The 23,027-nt window shown below is 43.0% G+C and overlaps 1 protein-coding gene across 4 annotated transcripts in view; it reads right to left on the bottom strand.

Moving 5' to 3' along the window:
* The window catches only part of PLEKHG7 (pleckstrin homology and RhoGEF domain containing G7), an 82,876-nt gene that overhangs the window by 9,935 nt on the left and 49,914 nt on the right, over positions 1-23,027 (bottom strand). For all 4 annotated transcript variants that reach the window (XM_015094589.4, XM_015094590.4, XM_060412505.1 and 1 more), the window contains 5 exons: positions 11,713-11,887; positions 9,998-10,113; positions 9,550-9,643; positions 4,846-4,925; positions 2,355-2,508 (listed from right to left, as the gene is read on the bottom strand). In XM_015094589.4, the coding sequence (XP_014950075.3) occupies positions 2,355-2,508; positions 4,846-4,925; positions 9,550-9,643; positions 9,998-10,113; positions 11,713-11,887 (619 nt within the window). The remainder of the gene's footprint in view (positions 1-2,354; positions 2,509-4,845; positions 4,926-9,549; positions 9,644-9,997; positions 10,114-11,712; positions 11,888-23,027) is intronic.

Raw genomic sequence — 23,027 nt, 5'->3', positions numbered from 1 at the left:
GGAAGGCACTCTCCTCCTGCTGTCTTTGCTGGTCTCCTATGAGCCTGTACCCAAGGCAGAAAGAGGCCTGCTTCCTTTCTAACACTGCTGCCTCCCACCCAGTACTACGTCAGCCAAGACGTCCTTCAAGTCCCTCGGAGACCCAGGGCTTTCCCGACAGGATGTATTGATCTTTTGTTGTTCTGAGGACTCCATCTTTGTGACTCTAAGGCACTTACAGAGTGTCTGGTTCTCAGGAAATGCTTGAAAAACAAAAATATATATTTCTGATCTATACACGTGTGTATGTATGTACATACACATATTTATGTTTATTTCTGGCACTTTTCTATAGAGAAATTGCAGTAAAATATCTCAGGCTTTCCTCGCATGTCTTGGTTTACCAGCGCTTTAACAATAGCTTTGGTACTAAAATGATTAACAGACCTAGTATCAGCCATCATTTATTGAGTGCTTTACCTGCATTATTTAATTCTCATGACAACCAACTGGGGAAGATATTATCTTGATTTTATCAAGCTGAATTATGAACAAAGCTAGTGGAGGTGATGGAATTCCAGCTGAGCTATTAAAAATCCTAAAAGAGGATGCTGTTAAAGTGCTGCACTCAACATGACAGCAAATCTGGAAAACTCAGCAGTGGCTGCAGGACTGGAAAAGGTCAGTTTTCATTCCAATGCCAAAGAAGGGCAATGCCAAAGAATGCTCAAACTACCATACAATTGCCCTCATTTCACACACTAGCAAAGTTATGCTCAAAATCTTTCAAACTAGGCTTCAGCAGTATGTGAACTGAGAAACTTCTAGATGTACAAGCTGGGTTTAAAAAAAGCAGAGGAACTAGAGATCAAATTGCCAATATTCATTGGATCATAGAGAAAGCAAGGGAATTTCAGAAACACACCTACTTCTGCTTCATTGACTACACTAAAGCCCTTGACTGTGTGGACCATAACAAACAGTGGAAAATTCTTTAAGAGATGGGAATACCAGACCACCTTACCTCTCCCCTGAGAAACCTGTATGAAGGTCAAGAAGCGACAGAACTGGACATGGAGTAACTGACTGGTTCAAACTTCAGAAAGAAGTATGACAAGGCTGTATACTGTCACCCTGTTTACTTAATGTCTATGCAGGGTGCATCATGCAAAATGCCAGGTGGATGAATCACAAGCTGGAATCAAGATTGCCAGGAGAAGTATCAACAACCTCAGAGAGGCAGATGACAACCACTCTAATGGCAGAAAGTGAAGAGGAACTAAAGAGCTTCTAGATGAGGGTGAAAGAGGAGAATGAAAAAGCTGGCTTAAAACTCAACATTCAAAAAACTAAGATCATAGCATCCAGTCCCATCACTTCATGGCAAACAGATGGGGAAAAAGTGGAAACAGTGGAAAAATTAGGGTTAGGGGTTAGGGTTAGATTTTATTTTCTTGGGCTCAGAAATCAGTATGGATTGGTGACTGCAAACATGAAATTAAAACACTTGGTCCTTGGAAGGAAAGCTATGACAAACCTAGACAGTGTATTAAAAAGCAAAGACATCACTTTGCCAACAAAGGTCCATACAGTCAAAGCTATGGTTTTTCCAGTAGTCATGTACGGATGTGAGAGTTGGACCATAAAGAAAGTTGAGTGCTGAAGAATTTCAATTTGTAGGGCTGGAGTGCTAGAGAAGACTCTTGAGAGTCCCTTGGACAGCAGAGAGATCAAACCAGTCAATCCTAAAGGAAATCAACCCTGAATATTCATTGGAAGGACTGAGGTTGAAGCTCCAATATTTTGGCCATTTGATGCGAAGAGCTGACTCACTGGAAAAGACCCTGATGCTGGGAAAGACTGAGGGCAGGAGGAGAAGGGGGCAACAGAGGATAAGATGGTTGGATGGCATCACCAACTTAATAGACATGAGTTTGAGCAAACTCCAGAAAGTAGTGAAGGACAGGGAACCCTGGCATGCTGCATCCAATTGCAGCAAAGAGTTGGATATGACTTGTCAACTGAACAACACCTGTGGCTTAGAAAATTTACATATTGAATTGGACAAAAAGTTTGGAGGTTTTCCCATAAGATCTTACAGAAAAGCCAGAATGAACTTTTTGGCCAACCCAATACCTTGCACACAGAGTCACACAGTTGGCAAGGGGCAAAGCTGGGTCATCCAAGTGTTGGAAGCAAGTCCTGCACTCCTTCCATAACTAGCCTGTAGAATGGGTGATATTTAACTACATGGAAACTCAGTATTATCTTTGTTGAAGATTTAAATTGGATTCATGTCTTGCTATCAAAAAAGGCCAACGTAAAACTCTGGGATGGCAAAGAGATGAGCTGAATGATGCACGTAAAACACATACCTGACACGTGGAGTGAATCGAGACCTCTGACAACCAATCTGTCTAGTGGAATGGGCTGATCAATTACTGTACACGAACCACCTTCTTTGATTACTGTTTGCAGCTCAGGAGTAAGTGAAGGGCACATTAAACCAGGGTCTGAGCCTCCAAGTTTCTGAAATTTAGGAGGAAATAATGCAAAAAACAGGAAATAAATACTGACACACATACTTACAGCACATCCTTAAACAAACTGATTTCTAGAAACAATTGTTTGAAATCCAGCTTACTACTCTTTTAGGATCTTGAAAAGCATTTCCCAAAGTACACAGTGATTTAAAACACAGTGTTTCTGAGCCCCAAGTTTAATCACCTGAATAAATAAATGGTCAATTCCATAACTTGGAAACATTAAATCACCATCACATCACCAGAAAGATCTTTATTTCAAGTATCCCTCTGTAGTACTGAGTTAAATGAATGAGAAAGAGGAGCCTCATCTGGGCCCACTCTATCTATGGGATCTTACACTAAAATCTAAATAAATAGACTGCATGCTCTATGATTTATAAATAACTGAAATTGTTTTGAATATATATGCTAAATTAAAAGAAAACAGATGTCAAAAATTGTGATGTACATGAAGCAATTTGCGCACTAAATAGCAAAGAGAAATGAAAACACAACATTCTTTATTTCTTTTTCCAAAAAAATAAATGGCACCTGATGTCTTCTCTGGGTGGTTATTTCTGCTCCTGTGAAGTCAATAAAATTCTCAGATTTATCAGACAGAAGAATTTAAAGGGGAATTTAAAACAGGTAACATTCCTTATTTTAGAATCAAGTTGTGAAGCATGGAAGCAGAATATTATAACATGGTCAGTAATGAGTCACGGGCTCTGATCTGTGCCATTATGTAAAGAGAAGGTAAGCTGTGCTTAATGTCAGGTTTTGGAAGGGGACAGAGATTTTTTTTCAGGGCTTGACCTGTTCAGACATGCTAGTCTGGCAGCTAAAAACAGGAGGTCATCCAAGTTTCAAAACTGACTCTTAGTATCTCCAACAGCCACTCCCTCCCCAACCAATCAACTATTCACAGATTGATTAATGGGTATCTATTTTACTGCTTGTGAGCTAAGTCATTTCAGTTGTATCTGACTCTCTATGACCCTGTGGACCGCTCCTCTGTCCACAGGATTCTCCAGGCAAGAATACTGGAGCGAGTTGCCATGCCCTCCTCCAGGGGATCTTCCTGACCCAGGGCTTGAACCTGCATCTCTTACGTCTCCTACACTGGCAGGCAGGTTCTCTACCATTAGCGCCAAGTGGGAAGCCCATTTTTTTCTTATTGCGTACAGGCCCTTAAATTATTTAGCTTAACCAACCAACAGGCCACTTTCCTCGTGGCTCAGTGGTAAAGAATCTGCCTGCTAATGCAGGAGACTCAGGTTTGATCCCTGGGTCAGGAAGATCCCCTGGAGAAGGAAATGGCAACCCAACTCTAGTATTCTTGCTTGGGAAATCCCAGGGACAGAGGAGCCTGGTGGGCTACAATCCATGGCGTCGCAAAAGAGGTGGACATGACTTATCAACTAGGACAACAAACATGCCATCCAGAAGCTTAGAATATTAAAATACCGAGAGATCTAGTCTCATCATCTTAACATCTGTGTCAGGCAAGCTATTGAGTAAAAGAGTGAGTGGGTTAGAACATTAAGTATCTCTGATGGCCAAGGAGAAACTGCAGCTCTTCCCACCTCTAAGGGCTGCAGAAAAGGCCCCTTCCTGAAAGCACTTGCATCAGTCTGGGAACAGACCGTGAAATGGAAAAGTGGTGGACCATGAGACCCGTGGCTTAATGGGGAGTAACGACAACAATACTAACAATTAATACTTAAAGAGAAAAATCCCTAGTCTTAGAAGAGATTTTGTGGCTCTAGCCCTTGGTGACTCTTTTCTCCTGTGATGCCAACTGTACATCTATTTGGCATCTGCAGTTGTTAATTACAGGTAGACTCTGAGAGACCAGAGCCCCTTCCCACCCGCACCTCCCTACATCATCACTTCTCAGGAAGGAGGTGCCCTTTCAAACAAGAATGCATTTGAGCATTTGGTTCCAAGAGGCGCCCGGCTCCGACAGCTTTCACTGTGGTGGACAATGTGGATGAGGAAAAGACTGATATGGACTAAAGGATCTCCATTTCATTTGCCGAGGCTGGCCAGGCAGGCATAAAGTCCTGCGGCTTCTGGGACTCACCTAAAAGTATATGGACTTGAGTCATTCTAAAACTACACACACCCTCTGGCATCCTTATGAAATGGGACTCGCTTTTGTTACTGATGTTTTTCAGTTCAGAACTCTATGATGGAAAAAGCCAATATTTTTAAATGCCTCCATTTTATGGAGGGTAAAGTCTGATTTGAAGTACATGATTTTTTTCTCTTTTTAACAACTTATTCAGAAATATCTCTAAACTCATTCAACAGACTTATTTAGAAACAAGACTTTTACCTTTTTGTTGCGCTTAGTTTTCGTAACTAAGAGGAAATCATCAAAGAGAAACAGATAAACATCTAGGAATCTTGTGCTTTCTGAGGAAAGAAAGAAGATGAAATTGGGGCTGGAAGTAGCAAGCAAAAGTTTTTTTTTTTGTTTTTTGTTTTTTTAAATCAAAGAAACCCTTTAGAAAACAACACAGAACAGGTATCTGGGTGCAGGAGGCTCAGGACTCAGGGGGCTCCAATCACGTGGGTCAGAAAACTGCATTACAACTGAGCTGATTTCTCCCTAAAGCAGAGACCTGATGTGAGCTCACACTTCCAACTTTAAAGATATTAGTGGCGCATTTCATGTGGATCTGAGATAACCTGGGTGATATCTGTAGTAGCTGATCAACAGTGCCCCAGCATTTTTGCCTCCTGACTCATCTGGGTGTCACTGGTAAAGGTATACGTTACTAGAGAAAAGGCACTTTGTCATTGCCGTGGACTGAACTGCATAGCCCCCCAATTCTTTGCGGAAGTCCCAACCCCCACTGTGTACTTGGACTAAGGAAGTAATTAAGGTTAGATGAAGGCTTAAGGGAGGACCCTGGTCTGGCAGGGTGAATATCATCCAAGACACACCAAGGCATGCGCGCTCTCTCTCCACCACGTATGACGCTGAGAAAGCTGGAAAAAGAGCTCTCACCAGGAACCACATCAGTAGGCAACCTGATCTTAGACTTCCAGCCTCCAGCACTGTGAGAAATAAATGCCTCCTGTTGAAGCCACCCAGCTGGCAGCATTTTCTTATGGCAGCCCTAGCTGATGAAGACAGTCATTAAAGCAATTGTTTCCCAAGTTTTCCATTGTGCCTATACACGTTTAACGTCTTCATGTAGCTTTATATTTACAACCTTTTCTTAATATCACTTTTGATGATAACTGAAGGCAAATAGGCTTTCTGCTTTTCCCTAAGAAGGAGATAGCAGTAGAAAGGAAAAGTATTAGAGAGATCGCTCCCCTTCTGGATTTAACTCTGTCCCTTAGAAATTAGAAAAAGAAATGGTTAAATTTAAATGATTTTAGAGGAAAGGGTAGTCTTTTCAGAGGGTGATGTGATAGGCACTTAAAGGAAATATAAGAAAAATCAAGTAAATATTTTTTATTATTCTATTTGTTTATATTATTCTAGAAGTTCTTTCTTGTATACCCTGGAAATACAATGTCTAAGGTTAAATTAATAGATAAAATAGCTAACACTCCCCTTCTTTAAGTTTAGAGGAAAGATACTTCCTATATTTGCCCAGAAGAGAAATTAGATATATTATTTAATCTTGAATTATCCTTGAATATTTTTTAGGTGTTTTCCATCTCTACTAGAAACTCCTTTTGGCAAACTGGGCTGTGGCAGACTGCCGGTGGTCCCTCAAAAACAATTGTTATTTTGTAGTAATGAAATTTCCAAGTTTTAGTGGGTAGTTGTTTACTTGTGAACAAGTACAGGTGCCAGCTTTCCTTGTAGCTGAATGTGACCAAGTGACGAAATTCTGGCCAATGGGATATGAGTTAGAATGCAGGCAGAATTTAGTCACCTGGTCACATTCAGCTACAAGGAAAGCTGGCACCTGTATTTCCAAGCAGCCAACAAACTCTGAGCACCACGATGCATCAATGATTAAGGCAGAATCTTGCCTTCTAAGAGCTTTAATTGTAATAGAAGCAGACACATAATAAACACAGACAACATGAGATAAATTCAAGAACTGACAGTGCTAAAGGAAATATGGGATTATGAAAAAGGATGACTGAAGAGGGGCACTGTAGGCCTAAAGCTAGAGTATTCATATTTACTATCCCAGGAGTCTGAAGCTATGGGTCACACAACCAGCTCTGAGGCTTACTAACTTGTGCGGTTCTAACTCTCACAGAGCCTGAACTGTGGGGTTCTCATGGCACTGCTGGCCTTCCATGGTGGCTCAGCTGGTAAAGAATCTGCCTGCAATGTGAGAGACCTGGGTTCGATCCCTGGGTTGGGAAGATACCTGGGAGAAGGTAAAGGCTACCACTCCAGTGCTCTGGTCTGGAGAATTCCATGGACTGTATAGTCCATGGGGTTGCAAAGAATCGGACCCGACCGAGCAGCTTTCACTTCATTTCCTCGCACCGCTAGGGGACGGAGCAGCACCACCAGCTCGCCCAGTTCTGCAGCAGCGTGAACGCTGTTCTTTGGGTGCCACAGCTAGCTACTTGGCCATCACGCTGGCCTGAACTTCCCTCATTTTTCTATTTAGAAACACCAATCTGTGGGGAGCAGTGCATTTGTGAAGGTTATGTGCCAGCATGAATTCCGATGGGAAGCTGGTTAAACTTCTAAAGTTATAAAAACTTGTACCTTCTGGGAATGAGAAAATGCACTTATTTAATCTTAACACCACAATTTTTAAGGCTAGAAGAAATTCTGAAACGCATTAGTAGTAGGTATCACTGTTATCATTGTTATTACCATCGTCATCACCAACATTTACAGAAGAGATTAAGGAAATTTAAACAATTTCCCCAAAGCCCACCGTTGGTGCCAAAGCCCCTAAGTCTTGGTCCAGTGCTTTTCCCATTCAAAACAATATCCTATTTCTTCTAATATTATTACCCCCACCACATTTCCATGCCAACTCTGAGTCAAAGTCCCAGTGACTTTAAACTTGGTATGATGACACCTCCCCCTGTGATGATACCTGACTAACAGCATATACTGTTGGACAGGAGCCTGGTGTTACTAATATTTACACAGGTCTTCCTTTTTGATCCACACCCATTTCTAACATTTTAGGATAGGCTAGTCCAACTCACTGTGTTGGGGAAGTTGGTGGACACAGGGAAGAGGTGAAATAAAATCTCTGATAATTCCAGGCGGAGGCCAAATTTTGGAGGCAAAGTCATATGACTGTACACAGAACTGTGTTTCGCCTCCTTACTTTAGGTTTTGGTTGGATTTGGCTTTGTCACAATGACATAGTTATTTCTGAAATTGTAAACAGCATTAAAGAAAGTGTAAAACTGTTATCTTCTCAGAGGCAAGTGGGGGCAGGGGGCGTCTGCAGGTGGAGAATGGTTGAAAAACAAAGGCCCAGGCTCTTCCTACCTCACCTGCTTCGCTGCGGAGCCTTCAGGCTGGTCTCTCTGCTTTGTCTCCTCCACCCACTTCGCACACTGCTTTTTCACACTGCTTTTCCGACCTCCTTCTTCAACAACTTTTAACCCTATTATGTCCCTGCATGAGGACTCAGTGGCTTCCTGCTTTCTGCATTTTCCTGGCTGGGTCCCTCTGGCTTCCAAGGCAGTCGCTAAAATTCTGGAGGCCAGCTAGGCTGAGGCAGCCTGTTGGCTTGGGTCTGAATGCGGCCATTAACTCGCCAAGTGCCTTGAATTCGTTATGGAACTTCCCTGTATTTGTCCTGTGATATGGGATTAAATGTAATTTCTCTGCAAGACTCACGGGCAGGAGAAAATGCATGCAAAACTCCTTTGCTGTGAAACATGAGGCGTGTCTATCTTCCTGAGTGGGCAGGAATTATGTCCCAAGCTGACATCTAACACTATCTTGAAACTAGAGCAGGTTCTCAACAGATGTGTACCGAGAAAGGACTTACTGCCCAGCACCCCCTACCGACAGGATCTCAGATGGCTATAAACATGCAATCCCACATCCCACAGGGCTTCACACACTGTGGGTGCTCAAGCGAGGGTTTGTGAAGCAATGAAAGCAAATCTTACTTCAGCTGGGCAGCCCTTTCTGATCATATTTACTGAGCGCTGACTCTCTACCAACTATTCTTTCAAGAGCTACCAACATCCATTAGCTCACTGAACTCCTCACAACAAAGAGGGGGAACTGCAGCGTGGGGAGACTGCTGGCCAAGCCTCCAGGTTGCAGAGGCGGCAGAGGTGGAGGGGGAAGGGGGCACACCCTCCTAGCAGCGGGGGAGCCTCCTCGCCCAGGCGGCCTCTGCCTCCAGGCCTTTTCTCGTGCTGTGCTTTTCACTCCGGCTGTCCTTCCACTGACATAACAGCCTTCTATTCGCCAGAGTCCCCCTCCAGTGCCACGGGCCACAGGGAGCCCTTCCAGGGTACTCCAGTACTGGGCTCGCTTTCGGATTCAGCCCGCAGGTCTGCTTACTGTGGCAGAGCTTCTCAGCTCGAGGGAAAGGCTTATGTAGAATAGCGATTCTCTATCCTCCAGTCCTGCACAGCACAAAGTGTGTTACATAGCAGATTCTCAGTCAACACTGATAGTCTGACTGCCCAGCTCAGTGAGGGTGGGAACAGCTGATGTTGAGTGTTTATGAGATTCCAGACCTTGAGCTTGGAGAAGGAAATGGCAGTCCACTCCAGTGTTCTTGCCTGGAAAATCCCATTGACAGAGGAGCCTGGCCGGCTACAGTCCATGGGGTCGCAAGAGTCGGACACGGCTTAGCAACCACTACCACCAGACCTTGAGCTAAGCTCTTCACTTGGACTCCAGTCTTATAAGATACATATAGTTATGCCATTTTAGAGTCACCCTGTGGTCTGATCAAGCTGGAGTCTGTGTGCCTCCACGGGATGCTCTCTGATTCACATCTGCTGTCACCTTGGCCGCAAGCAAATGCAATTCCTGCCACCATTCTATTAGCCACAGTTGGGCAAGTTACAAGGTAGCAAAGATGTTGGGTTTGTAAAGGAAGCAGAGATTTACCTGCAAGAGTTAGCTTTCCTTCATAGAGAAGGTGTCTGTTGGTTGGTGACAGGATGTTTTCTGCCATGTGTTCTTTAAAAATGTGTTTCAGGCACTGGGAAAACAAGGGAGATAATCAAAGAGCTGTTAGTGATTAGAAGACAGCATGTTCCAGGAGCTGGGGCAATGCAACTCCGTCTACAAAGCTGGAAACATTTGGAAATGCCAGTACATGCCAGGACATGGGGCTGGGGAAGAATGGGCAAACCTCTTAGGAGGACCAGCCCAGGAACGGCGTGATGAGGCCAGCTGCCCCACCACACACAATGCCACGTGGATGAAGGCTTTACATCTGCAAGATTTATAATTTTGGTGGGCAGCTGGGCACTATGTAATAAGATTAGTGTATTTCCACCCAAATGCCAAACTTCTGGAAAGGGATGCATGTTCTAACTGATCCCTTTTGTACCTCTGGAATGAAAAACCTTTTATCTCGATCCCAAAGTGGAGGCCACACTACAATCTCCTGTAGATGTCTGAACTTCTGAAAACTGTCAAGCCACTTCACTTTTCCTTCAAGATCCCCTAAAAGACAAGACACATCCAATATATTTTTAAATGCATGAGACATTACAGCATAAAATTTAACCAAGATCCACAGAAATCATTCAGACACTGAACCCCCTGGAGCCAAACTATATCTGAGGTTCATTTAACATTATTTCTCGCTGTTTGAACACCTTAGAAAAACTCACTAATTTGAAATCAGCCTCTTGCAGAGAAAATGAAGCTGAACTAATTCAATAAATTGTAAACGTGCATTTTTATTTCAACAATACTAATAATGCTCCTGGTAGCTCTCTCATATTCCCTACATCATACAGCTGGGGATTACAGGAAGGAAGAAAATTAGACTAACAAGGACAAGCATATCTTTTTGTCTTAATCATAAAATACACATTCCCTTTATGATAAAGTTGATTATTTCTTTGGTAAGAATGTATTTTTTCTTCAAAGTTTAGTTTGAAGAAAAGTTCTCTTCAAAGAACTTTTGAAAACAAAGAAAAGTTTTCTTCAAAGTTCTTCAAATATTAGTTTCCCAATATTTTTGATAACATATTGCTATTGAGGTTTTGAAATGATTTTTGAAAATGTGGAGGGCAAGTCATAGACCCACACAATCAATGGTTAGGGGAATCTTTGCAAATTCACTATCTTTAAGCACATAAACTTAAAGGAAGGCCACAGGGATCTCTTTCCTCAACAATGAAAATTCAGATTTTATTGAGAAATTCCTGGAAGAGATGTTATTATCTTCCTCACAAACCCATCAAAATGAGTAATAATCTTCAAAATTACTTTAAATTTTTAAAAAATCTGTCTTTAATTGAATTTTCTGTCAATCAATTTGATAAGCTTAATTCTAGTTCCTTGTGCCGGTCATTAGAGAATTTGAACAAAAACTTAAAAAAGGAAAAACACTAATTGAGTGGTCATTTTACTTTTAAACATGAAAAGAAAAAAACATCATTTCTGTACAGCTGATAATTATCAATTTGAATTGTTCCTTTTTGATGCTCCCTAGGAAATCTTTTATGGACACCTATCAAGGATTTCTTTATTTGGATTTGACTATACATAGCTACCCAAATAGACTTAAATTATTACAGGGCTTGCTCTTTTATCCCCTAATTCCAGTTCTAAATATTGCAGTTGGCATTATATTTAGATTGGCCCTCGATTTCAGTGACCTAAAAAAAATTGACGGTGGTAATTTATCCTTCGGAAAGGCTTTTCATGCTGTTTACTTCCATTTGCTTTGTGTGTGGGTTCAGTATGGATGTTAAAAACAAAGTGCCTTCATCATCTGGGAAGTACAAGTTTTCCTGCCTGAACTCACATCTGAAAACCTCGGAGACGAGCCACGTCCTGCGTGAACCCTTAGGAGTTAAAAGAGTTCTCACAGGGTTGGCCAGGATGTGAGTGGAGCCCATTGTCTTGAGTGTGTTGGATTTACACTGCAAACTCAAAGTCAAATCCACATTTCCGAGAGCCAGTGACCTCAAGCCAACAGAATTACCTCCTAGGATGGAAGCCCAGCTGGTTCCCAGGAGCCACAGGGCCCCCCAACTCTTTGACTAAAGCTGACACTGGAGCTCTGGGTCCCTCATCTCAGGGACTTACGGATTGACTTTTCCACCTTTTCCTTGATGGAGTAGATCATGATTTTCTCCGTAGAGTCTGTACTCCTTTTCCAGATATTCTTCAGCAACAAGGGGTATCGAGTCAGCCTGTGTAGCGGGGCCACGAGCAGCTCAGGTAGGTGAAGGCGTCTGCACTGGTCATTTTGCTCACACCACTGGGGAAGGGAAAACCAGGCCCATCAGAACATTGCTTCTATCGGGGCACTGAGGAATCTGGACACAAGAAAACCTTAGGAGATCTCACTCAGTAATGACATAACACCCCTGTGAGCTTGCTGGGAAAAATTATAAGGACTGAATATTCATTGGAAGGACTAGATCTTGCTTTTGAAAATCCCATATTAAACCGTCTTCAGTTCAGTTGCTCAGTTGTGTCCGACTCTTTGCGACCCCATGAATCGTAGCACGCCAGGCCTCCCTGTCCATCACCAACTCCCGGAGTTCACTCAGACTCACGTCCATCGAGTCCGTGATGCCATCCAGCCATCTCATCCTCTGTCGTCCCCTTCTCCTCCTGCCCCCAATCCCTCCCAGCATCAGAGTCTTTTCCAATGAGTCAACTCTTCGCATGAGGTGGCCAAAGTCCTGGAGCTTCAGCTTTAGCATCGTTCCTTCCATAGCAAGCATTTATCTACTAGTACTGAAATCAGGATCTCAAATGGGGTTTTTTTTTTTTGTTTGTTTGTTTTTTTTTTTTGCAATATGCTTAAGAAGTATTATGCCCATATTCCAGCCTTGTTTACCCTTCTGACCGACTGCAGTTATCCCTTCTCCTCCTCCCAGGCCCTTGGGGTTGATTTCTGGGTTTGCCAGCTCTGCTGCCTCCTTTGCTGCAGTGCAGTTAGGAAAACTGAGAGTCAACACCGGATGGGGAGAAGGGAAAAGGAAGGGGTTTTGCTTGTTGGGTGAGTTCCTTAACTCTCCTTTGTTGGAGGGAATCAGGATAATGAGAAAATGAGGTTGAGGAGGCTAAACTGAGCTACATCATATAGAAGAGAGATGAGAAGAAAAAAGACACAGACGGTTGTCAATAGGGAGAGTTTGTTCAAGGAGGCGGCTGCCAGGTGTACATGCAATGGAGAAGACATGAAAGGAAACTATAGTAAGTACTGCTACAAGTCAGGCCTTACAAATGGCTGAGACAAGAAGTGAAAGGCAAAGGAAAAGAGGAATGCAGAGTTCCAAAGAACAGCAAGGAGAGATAACAAAGTCTTCCTAAGTGAACAGTGAAAAGAAATAGAGGAAAACAACAGAATGGGAAAAGACTAGAGATCTCTTCAAGAAAATCAGAGATACCAAGGAACATTTCATGCAAAGATGGTAACAATAAAGCACAGAAACGGTATGGGACCTAACGGAAGCTGAAGATAGTACGAGGTGGCAAGAATACACAGAAGAACTGTACCAAAAAGGTCTTAATGACTCACATAATCAAGATGGTGTGATCACTAACCTAGAGCTAGACATTCTGGAGTGTGAAGTCAAGTGGGCCTTAGGAAGCATTACTAGGAACAAAGCTCATGGAGGTGATAGAATTCCAGCTGAACTACTTAGAATCCCCAAAGATGATGTTATTAAAGTGCTGCACTCAATATGACAGCAAATTTGGAAAACTCAGCCGTGGCCACATGACTGGAAAAGGTGTTTTATTCCAATTCCAAAGAAAGGCAGTGCCAAAGAATGTTCAAAGTACTGCACAATTGCACTCATTTCACATGCTACAAGGTAATGCTCAAAATCCTTCAAGCTAGGCTTCAATAGTACGTGAATCAAGAACTTCCAGATGCTAAAGCTGGATTCAGAAAAGGCAGAGGAACCAGAGATCAAATTGCCAACATTTGTTAGATCATAGAGAAAGCAAAGGAATTCCAGAAAAACATCTACTTCTGGTTCATTGACTATACTAAAGCCTTTGACTATGTTGATCACAGCAAACTGGAAAATTCTTAAAGAAATGGGAATACCAGACCACCTTACTTGCCTCCTGAGAAACCTATATGCAGGTCAAGAAGCAACAGTTAGAACCACACGTGGAATAATACACTGGTTCAAAACTGGGAAAGGAGTACATCAAGGCTGTATATTGTCCCTCTGCTTGTTTAACTTTTATGCAGATCACATTATGAGAAATGTTCGGCTGGATGAATCACAAGCTGGAATCAAGACTGCCAGGAGAAATATCAATAATCTCAGATATGCAGATGGCACCACCTTAATGGCAGAAAGTGAAGAGGAACTAAAGAGCTTTTTGGTGAAAGTGAGAGAGGAGAGTGAAGAAGTTGGCTTAAAACTCAACATTCAAAAAATGAAGATCAATGCCATCCTGTCCCATCACTTCATGGCAAACAGGTGGGGAAAAAATGGAAACAGTGACAGACTTTATTTTCCTGGGTTCCAAAGTCATTGTGATGGTGACTGCAGCCATGAAATTAAAAGATGCTTGTTCCTAGGGGAAAAAAGCTATGACAAACCTAGACAGTGTGTTAAAAAGCAGAGCTATCACTTTGTTGACAAAGCTCCATATGGTCAAAGCTGTGGTTTTTCCAGCAGTCACATACAGATGTGAGAGCCGGACCATACAGAAGGCTGAGCACCCAAGAACTAATGCTTTTGAGCTGTGGTGTTGGAGAAGACTCTTGAGAGTCCCTTGGACACCAAGAGGATCCAACCAGTCAATCCTAAAAGAAATAAACCCTGAACATTCATTGGAAGGACTGATGCTGATGCTGAAGCGCCAATACTTTGGCCACCCAATGCAAAGAGCTGACTCATTGAAAAAGACCTTGATACTGGGAAAGACTGAAGGCAGGAGAAGGAGGAGGCGACAGAGGATGAGATGGTTGGATGGCATCATTGACTCAATGCACATGAGTTTCAGCAAGCTCTGGGAGATAGTGCAGGACAGGGAAGCCGGCGTGCTGCAGTCCATGGGGTTGTGAAGAAGTGGACACAACTTAGTGACAACAAGAACACACGTGGAAGCCACAGCCACCACCCACCACATTTTGCTGGCTCCATTCTTTTCTTTGGAAGAAGAGAGCTCTTTCTCTTTCTTCCCCTCTCTTCCCTTCTCCAGCTTTCCCCCTTTTCTCTCCTAGCCTCAAGCTTTGCAATTGTCCTTGTCTTCCATACCCTCCTACCCTAACAGCTATATCACATTTCTTCTAAAAACTTCCGGACTCTTCTTTATGGGAATTCTGCCATGCATGATCTTTCCCACTTCCCCACCTACAGACAGCAGGTCAGAAAAGTGAGCCCAGAGGTGCATGGAGGATGGAGCTCTAGGGGCCAGGCTTTAAGGCTGAGGGACCACCTCCCCTCTCTGCACCTCAGACTCCTCTTCTATAAAATGGGAGCAGGTATTAGATGACTTCCTACTTCTTATCCAGCTCAAAATGGTTGTGATCCTCACTGGGGTTGAAGGGATGCAACCCCAAGGGAAGCAGAGACTGCAGCCATGAAAGGGCTAGGAGCAGGAGTGGAGGGAAGAGGTGTGGGAAGGCCGTCGTCCTCTGTGGCCTTCCGTTTAGTTCAGTCAGTTCAGTCGCTCAACTGTGTCTGACTCTTTGTGACCCCACTGACTGCAGCATGCCAGGCCTCCCTGTCCATCACCAACTCCCAGAGATTTAGTGGCTGATTTCCATGCTGAGTCACTGGCAGCAGCATTCCAGTGCTACCTGCTGGTCCTCATGGGAAGCTGGGGAGCTCCAGTAATTCATTTCTTATCAGCAGTGAGGGATTCCCTAAAAACACACAGCCCTGGGTCACTGCTCCAAATTTCCATGCTGTGGGCAACGGCTCTGGAGGCTAGCACCCACTGGTGATCAGGGTAAATATAAAAGCACTGACTCTCCCATAGACACCAATCAGAAAAGAAATACCAGTGGTAAATAATTTAGACAAAGATCCAGGCAGAGATACACAAAATATTTATAGTGTTTGAAAGGTCTCAGAAGAGGAAAAAAAAAAAAAAGAAAAGATATTTGATGATTCTAAAAGTGAAACTATAACTTTCTCTTTCATTTATCTGTTGGCTTTACTTTTCATGTCTATTAGGGAAAGAAAAGAAACTCTGACATGAGAAATTGGATATAAAAGTCCTTTTCCTGGATGGGTCTAGATAAGTGGAATCTGCTTCAGCTTGATAATAAATTTATATATAGTTGGGAGATCAAGATAGTGGAATACAAGGACATAGACCTCACCAACTCCAACAAGTACATAAAACATACATCTACATGTGTACCAGTTCTCACAGAATACCTATTGAATGCTGGCAGAAGAGCTCATACAACCAAAACTGCCAGGAAGATCACCAGGCAACAAGGGAGGATGGGATGGGACCTGTACTGCTGGGAGGGAACTGTGAAAGAGGAAAGATTCCTTGCCCTAGGAACAAACTTTGCTGCCTAGATCAGCCGGAACAGAACGGAAGCTTCAGAGGCTCAGAGAAGAATGCAGTGATTGGCTTAAGCAGGTAGAAAAGAGAGACCAGCACGCCTGGTCTCGGCCACCTTGCTGCACTCCCCAGCTCCATGCATGTGTCTGGGAGCACAGGTTGGGGCTGGGTGCTGAATCTTGGGTTTCAGCGCACAGCTCTGGGGAGAGGACTGGGGATGGCTATGCAGAGAGAGCCTAAAGAGGCAAGAGTATGGACTGGGTGGCAACTGGGGCTGTGTGCGGGATGAAACTTGGGTCTACTACAGAAGCCCTCTTGTTAAGGAGCACCTGAAGGGAGAGGTGGGGCCCCAGCAGCGCAGCCCCACAGAGTGCTCACAGCGGGCAGGGCTCTGCGAGCACGTGAGTGCCCGCTGTTGCCCCACACAGAGGTGGGGCTGAAATCTGAGCCGTATCAGGAGACCTTGTGACTTTAGTGGATTTACGCTGCCGCTGTCTTTGTAAGCTAAGTGACTGTGGGACATCCAAGCAGAGGACTGACGCTCCCATAGCTGGGGCAAGTCCAGAGTCAGCAGCTGCGAGTTTTGCGGGTACACGTACGTGGAGGTGGGGCCAGGGTCTGTGCTCGTCCTGTAGCTCTGAGGGGGTCAAGGAGCATGACCTTGGGCAGCTAAGAAAGGTCCTGGGGCCTGACTTCAGGGAATCTGTGCCTGCAGATCTGAGCTGGTGGCTTTACGAGCACAGCACCTGAGGGACATCCAGGTCAATGGCCTGCATTCCCGTGGCTGAGGAGGAGGTGAGGCCCCTGCCAACAACAGTGCACTCTGGACGCACACATGGTGCGTGACAGACACCACGGAGCGCACTTCAGCGGACGGCTCCTCCTGAGGAAGACTCACGGCTCCTCCCCCGGTAGCTCCAGGCCTGCCCACCTCACACCGCAGCACAGAAACAAGATGATCTGGGGGGCTTCTACTCCAACTGGGGAGCACACTGCGCTCCCAACAAAGCTGTGACAACCACAGACCAAATAGGAGGCTCTGCTCAACTTCCACTGCAGGTTCTGGTCACCAGAAAAAGTCACACTCCCTATGAAGGGGATAACAACCAGCATACAAGGAGGGAAGAAACGGCAGGCGCCCATTCTAGATGCAGCCCTTGCACCCAAAATATTAAGACTCAGACTACACAAGGATGCTCCCACATAAAACCAACTCTTCAAGAACATAGGCAATTACTGTTTCTCCTAAATCCAGGGGCAAAGAAATAAAACTGAAACCAAGAAGCAGAGGAACTATTTCCAAAAACAGGACAGGAGAAATCTCCAATAAAACAGAATGCTCTACCAGATTCTGAGTTCAAGAAGAAGATAAGGCTTCCCGGGTGGCTCAGTGGTGAAGAGGAGTGGCCAATGCAGGAGACATGGGTTTGATCCCTGATCTGGAGTCATGAAGCAACTACAGAGCCCACGGGCCACATGCTGCCGAGCCCTCGTGCTGCAACTACCAAACCCACCTGCCCTTGGTAGAGCTTGTGTTCTGCAACAAGAGAAGCCACCACAGTGAGAAGCCCACGCACCACAACTAGACACTAGCCTCTGGTCACGGCAATGAACTCAGCAGAGCCAGGAATCAATAAAATTACGAAAAGAAAGTAACAATTAACAATTAAGAAAGGGCACTGAGAGAAATGCAGATCACTTTAGCAAGGAACTACTAATAGAAACTATAAGGAGAAGCCAGTTAAAAGGAGAAAATGTATATGCTGAGATGAAGGCAAGCAAAAGGCAATAAATAACAAACTAAACATTGCAGGGTTTCCCTGATGGCTCAGCAGTAAAAGAATCTGCCTGCTAATGTAGGAGACATGGGTTTGATCCCTGATCCAGGAAGATTTCACATGCTGTGGATCAACCGAGCCTGTGTACCACAACTAATGGGCCAGCGCTCTAGAGCCTGCACATCACAACTGCTGAGCCCACACACCTCTACTATGGAAGCCCGCATGCCCTAGAGCCCATACTCCACAAAGAGAGAAGCCACGGCAACGAGAAATCCGCGCACCACAACTAGAGAGAAGATCCCACTCACCACAACTAGACAAAAGCCTGTGCAACAACAAAGACTCAGCACAGCCATAAGTAAATAAATAAATAAATGTATTAAAGAAACAATGTAGGTCAAATAACTGATCTAGAAGACAGAATAATAATGGAAATCAATCAGAAATGTAGAAAGAAAGTCAAATGAAAGAAAAAAAGAAAGTAAAAAAAAAAAAAAGAGAGATATATGGGATAATATAAAGTGAGCCGATCTACAATCTAACCTACCACTGGAAAGAAACAGAAAAAGAACAAATAAAGCCTAAAGTCAGCATAAGGAAGGAAATAATAAAAAGTCAGAGAGGAAGAAATAGAATAGAGATCAAAAAATAGAAAACAAAACAAAACCAGTGAAACCAAGAGCTGGTTTTTTGAAAGGGGAAACAAAACTGGGGCTTCCCTGGAGGCTCAGTGGTAAAGAATCTGCCTGCAATGCAGAAGATGTGGGTCTGATCCCTGGTCAGGAAAATCCCCTAGAGAAGGAAATGGCAACCCACTCCAGTCTTCTTGCCTGGGAAATCCCATGGGCAGAGGAGCCTGGCAGGCTGTAGTCCACAGGGTGACAAAAGAGTCAGACACACTTAATGACTAACAGCAACAAAGCAAAATTCACACACCTCTGGCCAGGTTCACCAAGAAGAAATGAAAGGACCCAAATAAAATAAGAAATGAAAGAGGAAGTGTAACAACTGATTTTGCATAAATACAAAAATCTGTGAGAGACTACTACAAAGAATTATATGCCAACAAACTGCACAACCTAGAAGAAATGGATAAGTTTTTAGGGACAGACAGCCCACCTAAACAGAATCAAGAAGAGATAAATAATTTAAACAGATTGATCACTAGAAGTGAAATAGAATCTCTAATAATAATAATAATAATAATAATAAAGCTCCCAGACTTCCCTAATGGTCCAGTGGTTAACAATCTGCCTGCTAATGTAGGGACATGAGTTTGAAACCTGGTCTGAGAAGATTCCACATGGCTCAGGGCAACTAAGCTCATGCATGTGTTGGCTGAAACTAAAAAAAAAAAAAACCAAAACAACCCCCTGCAAACAAAAGTCTAGGATCCAATGAGTTTGCTGGGGAATCCTGCCAAACATACAATGAACTTATACTAATCCTTTTCAAAGTCTTCTTTAAGACTGAAGAGTAGGGGATACCCCAAAGTCATTCTATGAAGCTACCGTAACTCTGATACCAAAACCAGAAAAAGACACTACGAAAAAAGAAAATTATACGTCACTATCTTTGATGAATACACATATAAAAATTCTCAACAAAATTCAGCAAACCGAACACAACAGCAAGTAAAAAGGATAATAAAATACATGATCAAGCTGGATTCAACCTAGAGTCACAAGGACAGTTCAACATAAGCAATATACCACATCCAAAAAAAAAAAAAAAAAAAAACAAACCCCATGATCATCTCAACAGATGCAGAAAAAACATTAGATAAAATGTAACACCCGCTTATTATATATAAAAAAAACTCTCTAGAAAGTGGGCACAGAGGAAACCTACCTCAACATAGTAAAGGCCATATATTACAAACCCATAGCTAACATCATTCGCAAAAGTGGAAAGCTGAAACATTTCCTCTAAGACTAGGAACTAGTCAAGGATGTCCATTCTTGCCACTTTTATTCAACTTTAGTTTTAGAAGTCCTAGCCATGGTAATCAGAAAAGAAACAGAAATAAAAAGGGATTCAAATTGGAAAAGAAGTAAAAATGTCACTGTTTGCAGATGACAGGATACAATATATAGAAAATCCTAAAGATGTTACCACAAAAAAAGCTAGAGTTTATCAATGACTTCAGTAAAATTGCAGGACACAAAATTATCCACAGAAATCTGTTGCATTTCTATAAACTAACAACAAAAGACCAGAAAGACAAATTAGAGAAACAATCTCATTTACCATTGCATCAAAAAGAATAAAATACCTAGGAATAAACCTACCTAAAGAGCCAAAAGATCTGTATTCTAAAAACTATAAGATGCTGATATAAGAAATCAAAGATGACATAAACAGATGGAAAGATACAGTATGTTCTTGGACTGGAAGAAGCTATATTATCAAAATCACTATATGACCCCAAAGCAATCTACAGATTCAGTGCAATCACTATCAAATTACCAGTGGCATTTTTTATAGAACTAGAACAAAAAATTTTATAATTTGTATGGAAACACAAAAGATGCCAAAACAATCTTAAAGAAAAATGGAACTGGAAGAATCAGACTCCCTGGCTGCAGACTATACTACAAAGCTACAGTCATCAAAACAGTATGGTGCTGGCACAAAAACAAATACACGGATTAATGGAGCATGACAGAAAGCAGAAATAAACCCATGCACCTACGGTCAATTACTCTTTGACAAAGGAGGCAAGAGTACACAATGGAGAAAATATAGTCTCTTCAGCAAATGGTGTTGGGAAAGCTGGACAGCTACATGTAAATCAATGAGGTTAGCACACTCCCTTACACCCTACACAAAAATAAACTTGAAATGGCTTAATGACTTAAATATAAGAAAAAAAAAGTAAATATAAGACAGGACACCATAAAAATCCTAAAAGGGAACATAGAAAAAACATCCTCTGATATAAACTGTGACAATGTTTTCTTAGGACAAGTCTCCTAAACCAACAGAAATAAAAACAAAAATAAACCAATGGGACCTTATCAAACTTATAAGCTCTGATAACCAACAAGGTCCTACTGTGCAGCATAGGACACTATATTCAATATCTCATAATAAATTATAATAGAAAAGAATATAAAAAAGTATTATATATATGTAAAACTGAATCACTCTGCTGCACACCAGAAATACATTGCAAATTAACTATATATAATAAGCAAAAAGTAAATTTACTCATAAATCTTATAATTAATAAAATTATATTGATATGATTTATATATAAATTGTCAAGAATCCAATGTGTTCAGGGGAAGAGTGAAATGGACTGAGGGCCCAAATAAAACCTTGTTCTCCTCATTAACCTGTCTTGGTGGGATGCAACCACGGTCTTGGACACCCATTATTCTTGGGAACTTGGGAAATTTACTTAAGTCCTCTAAACCTCTTCTGTGAAATGTGGATAACAAGAGTTGCCGTAACTGGGTGATGAGAGATTTTAAGGAGATAATCCCACACAGTGCTGACAACAATGCCTGACATGTCTTGAATATTCAGTCCACACAGATTTGTCAGCAACTGCTAACCAAGCAAAGACTAAGAGCCCTGGTACCAAGTTCCCAGGGTCTTGCTTTCTGGCTTCTTGGGGCTGTGTTGGAGCACCTTTTTTGGGTGTCTTCTTGGCACTGTGTGGGCTTTCTCCGGTTGTGGCGAGCAGGGGCCAGTCCCTAGTTGCTGTGCGTGGGCTTCTCATTGGGGTGGCTTCTCTTGTGAAGCACGGGCTCCAGGGAGCTTGGGCTTAGATGGCCTGTGGCATGTGGGCTTAGCTGCCCTGTGGCATGTGGGATCTTCCCACTTCAGGGATCAAACCTATGTCCCCCATATTGGCAGGCAGATTCTTAACCGCTGGACCACCAGGGAAGTCCCCCAGTGTCTTTCTCTGCATCACTTTGACTGACTTTGAAAAAGTGAGGGAAATTCTACTCTTGTCAATGCCCATAAAAATAACGTACAGGTATTTACAAAAACCAGCCCCACATGGTGTAGAGAGTAAATTCACCCCAGTGCAATCAGAGCCCAATTCCAGGCAGTCCATAAAATGACAAAGATGTTAAGTGAAAGTGTGTTAGTTGCTCAATTGTGTCTGACTCCGTGACCTGATGGACTGTAGCCCACCAAGCTCCTCTGTCCATGGAATTCTCCAGGCAAGAATACTGGAGTGAGCGGCCATTCCCTTCTCCAAGGGATCTTCCTGACCCAGGGAATGAACCTGGGTCTCCTGCACTGCAGGCAGATTTTTTTATTGTCTGAGCAACCAGCTGCTAACTGCTAAGCCACTTAGTCGTGTCCGACTCTGTGTGACCCCATAGATGGCAGCCCACCAGGCTCTCCCGTCCCTGGGATTCTCCAGGCAAGAACACTGGAGTGGGTTGCCATTTCCTTCTCCAATGCATGAAAGTGAAAAGTGAAAGGGAAGTCGCTCAGTCGTGTCCAACTCTTCGTGACCCCATGGACTGCAGCCTACCAGGCTCCTCCATCCATGGGATTTTCCAGGCAAGAGTACTGGAGTGGGGGTGCCATCGCCTTCTCCGGACCACAAAGATATTAAGTTTTCCAACAACGTTTATGTCAAAGTTTAGGAGAAAGGTTGTCAGCTTGACAGATTTGAATCCTGCTCGTGCCCTGAACAAACTTTAAGCAAGTTGCTGAATTCTTCTAAGCTCCTGAAAACTGAGGATAACACCAAATCCTACAGGGTTTATTGTGCAGACCGAGAAATCAGAGATGATCAGTACGCAGCACAGTGCCTGGCCATTGCCAAAGCTTGCGAACTAGTCACTTTTAGTATTATCACTTTTGTATTTGTATCATTATTATTGTATGTATAATCAGTATACATTATTATTATTAATTATCTGTGATGAAGTTTTGTTCTGTGCTGTGGAAGGCAGATTTACCTCCAAGGCCTCCCAAAGCCTCTCCCTGACCCTTCAACCTTTGTTTCATGATGCTAATGGTTCCTTTGCAACAGGAAGTAGCCCTGAGGAGTTGTAAATAGTCCTGGGTGTAAAGTGCATTGGAGTATTTTGCCTGAAGACCTTTATCCAGGTTCTTTTATTGCCATCTATTGGTCATGTG

Source organism: Ovis aries, chromosome 3 (genome assembly GCF_016772045.2).
Source record: "Ovis aries strain OAR_USU_Benz2616 breed Rambouillet chromosome 3, ARS-UI_Ramb_v3.0, whole genome shotgun sequence".
Classification (NCBI taxonomy): Eukaryota; Metazoa; Chordata; class Mammalia; order Artiodactyla; family Bovidae; genus Ovis; species Ovis aries.
The sequence above is the reverse complement of the archived record's forward strand: the minus strand, read 5'-3'. Positions and strand labels throughout refer to the sequence as shown.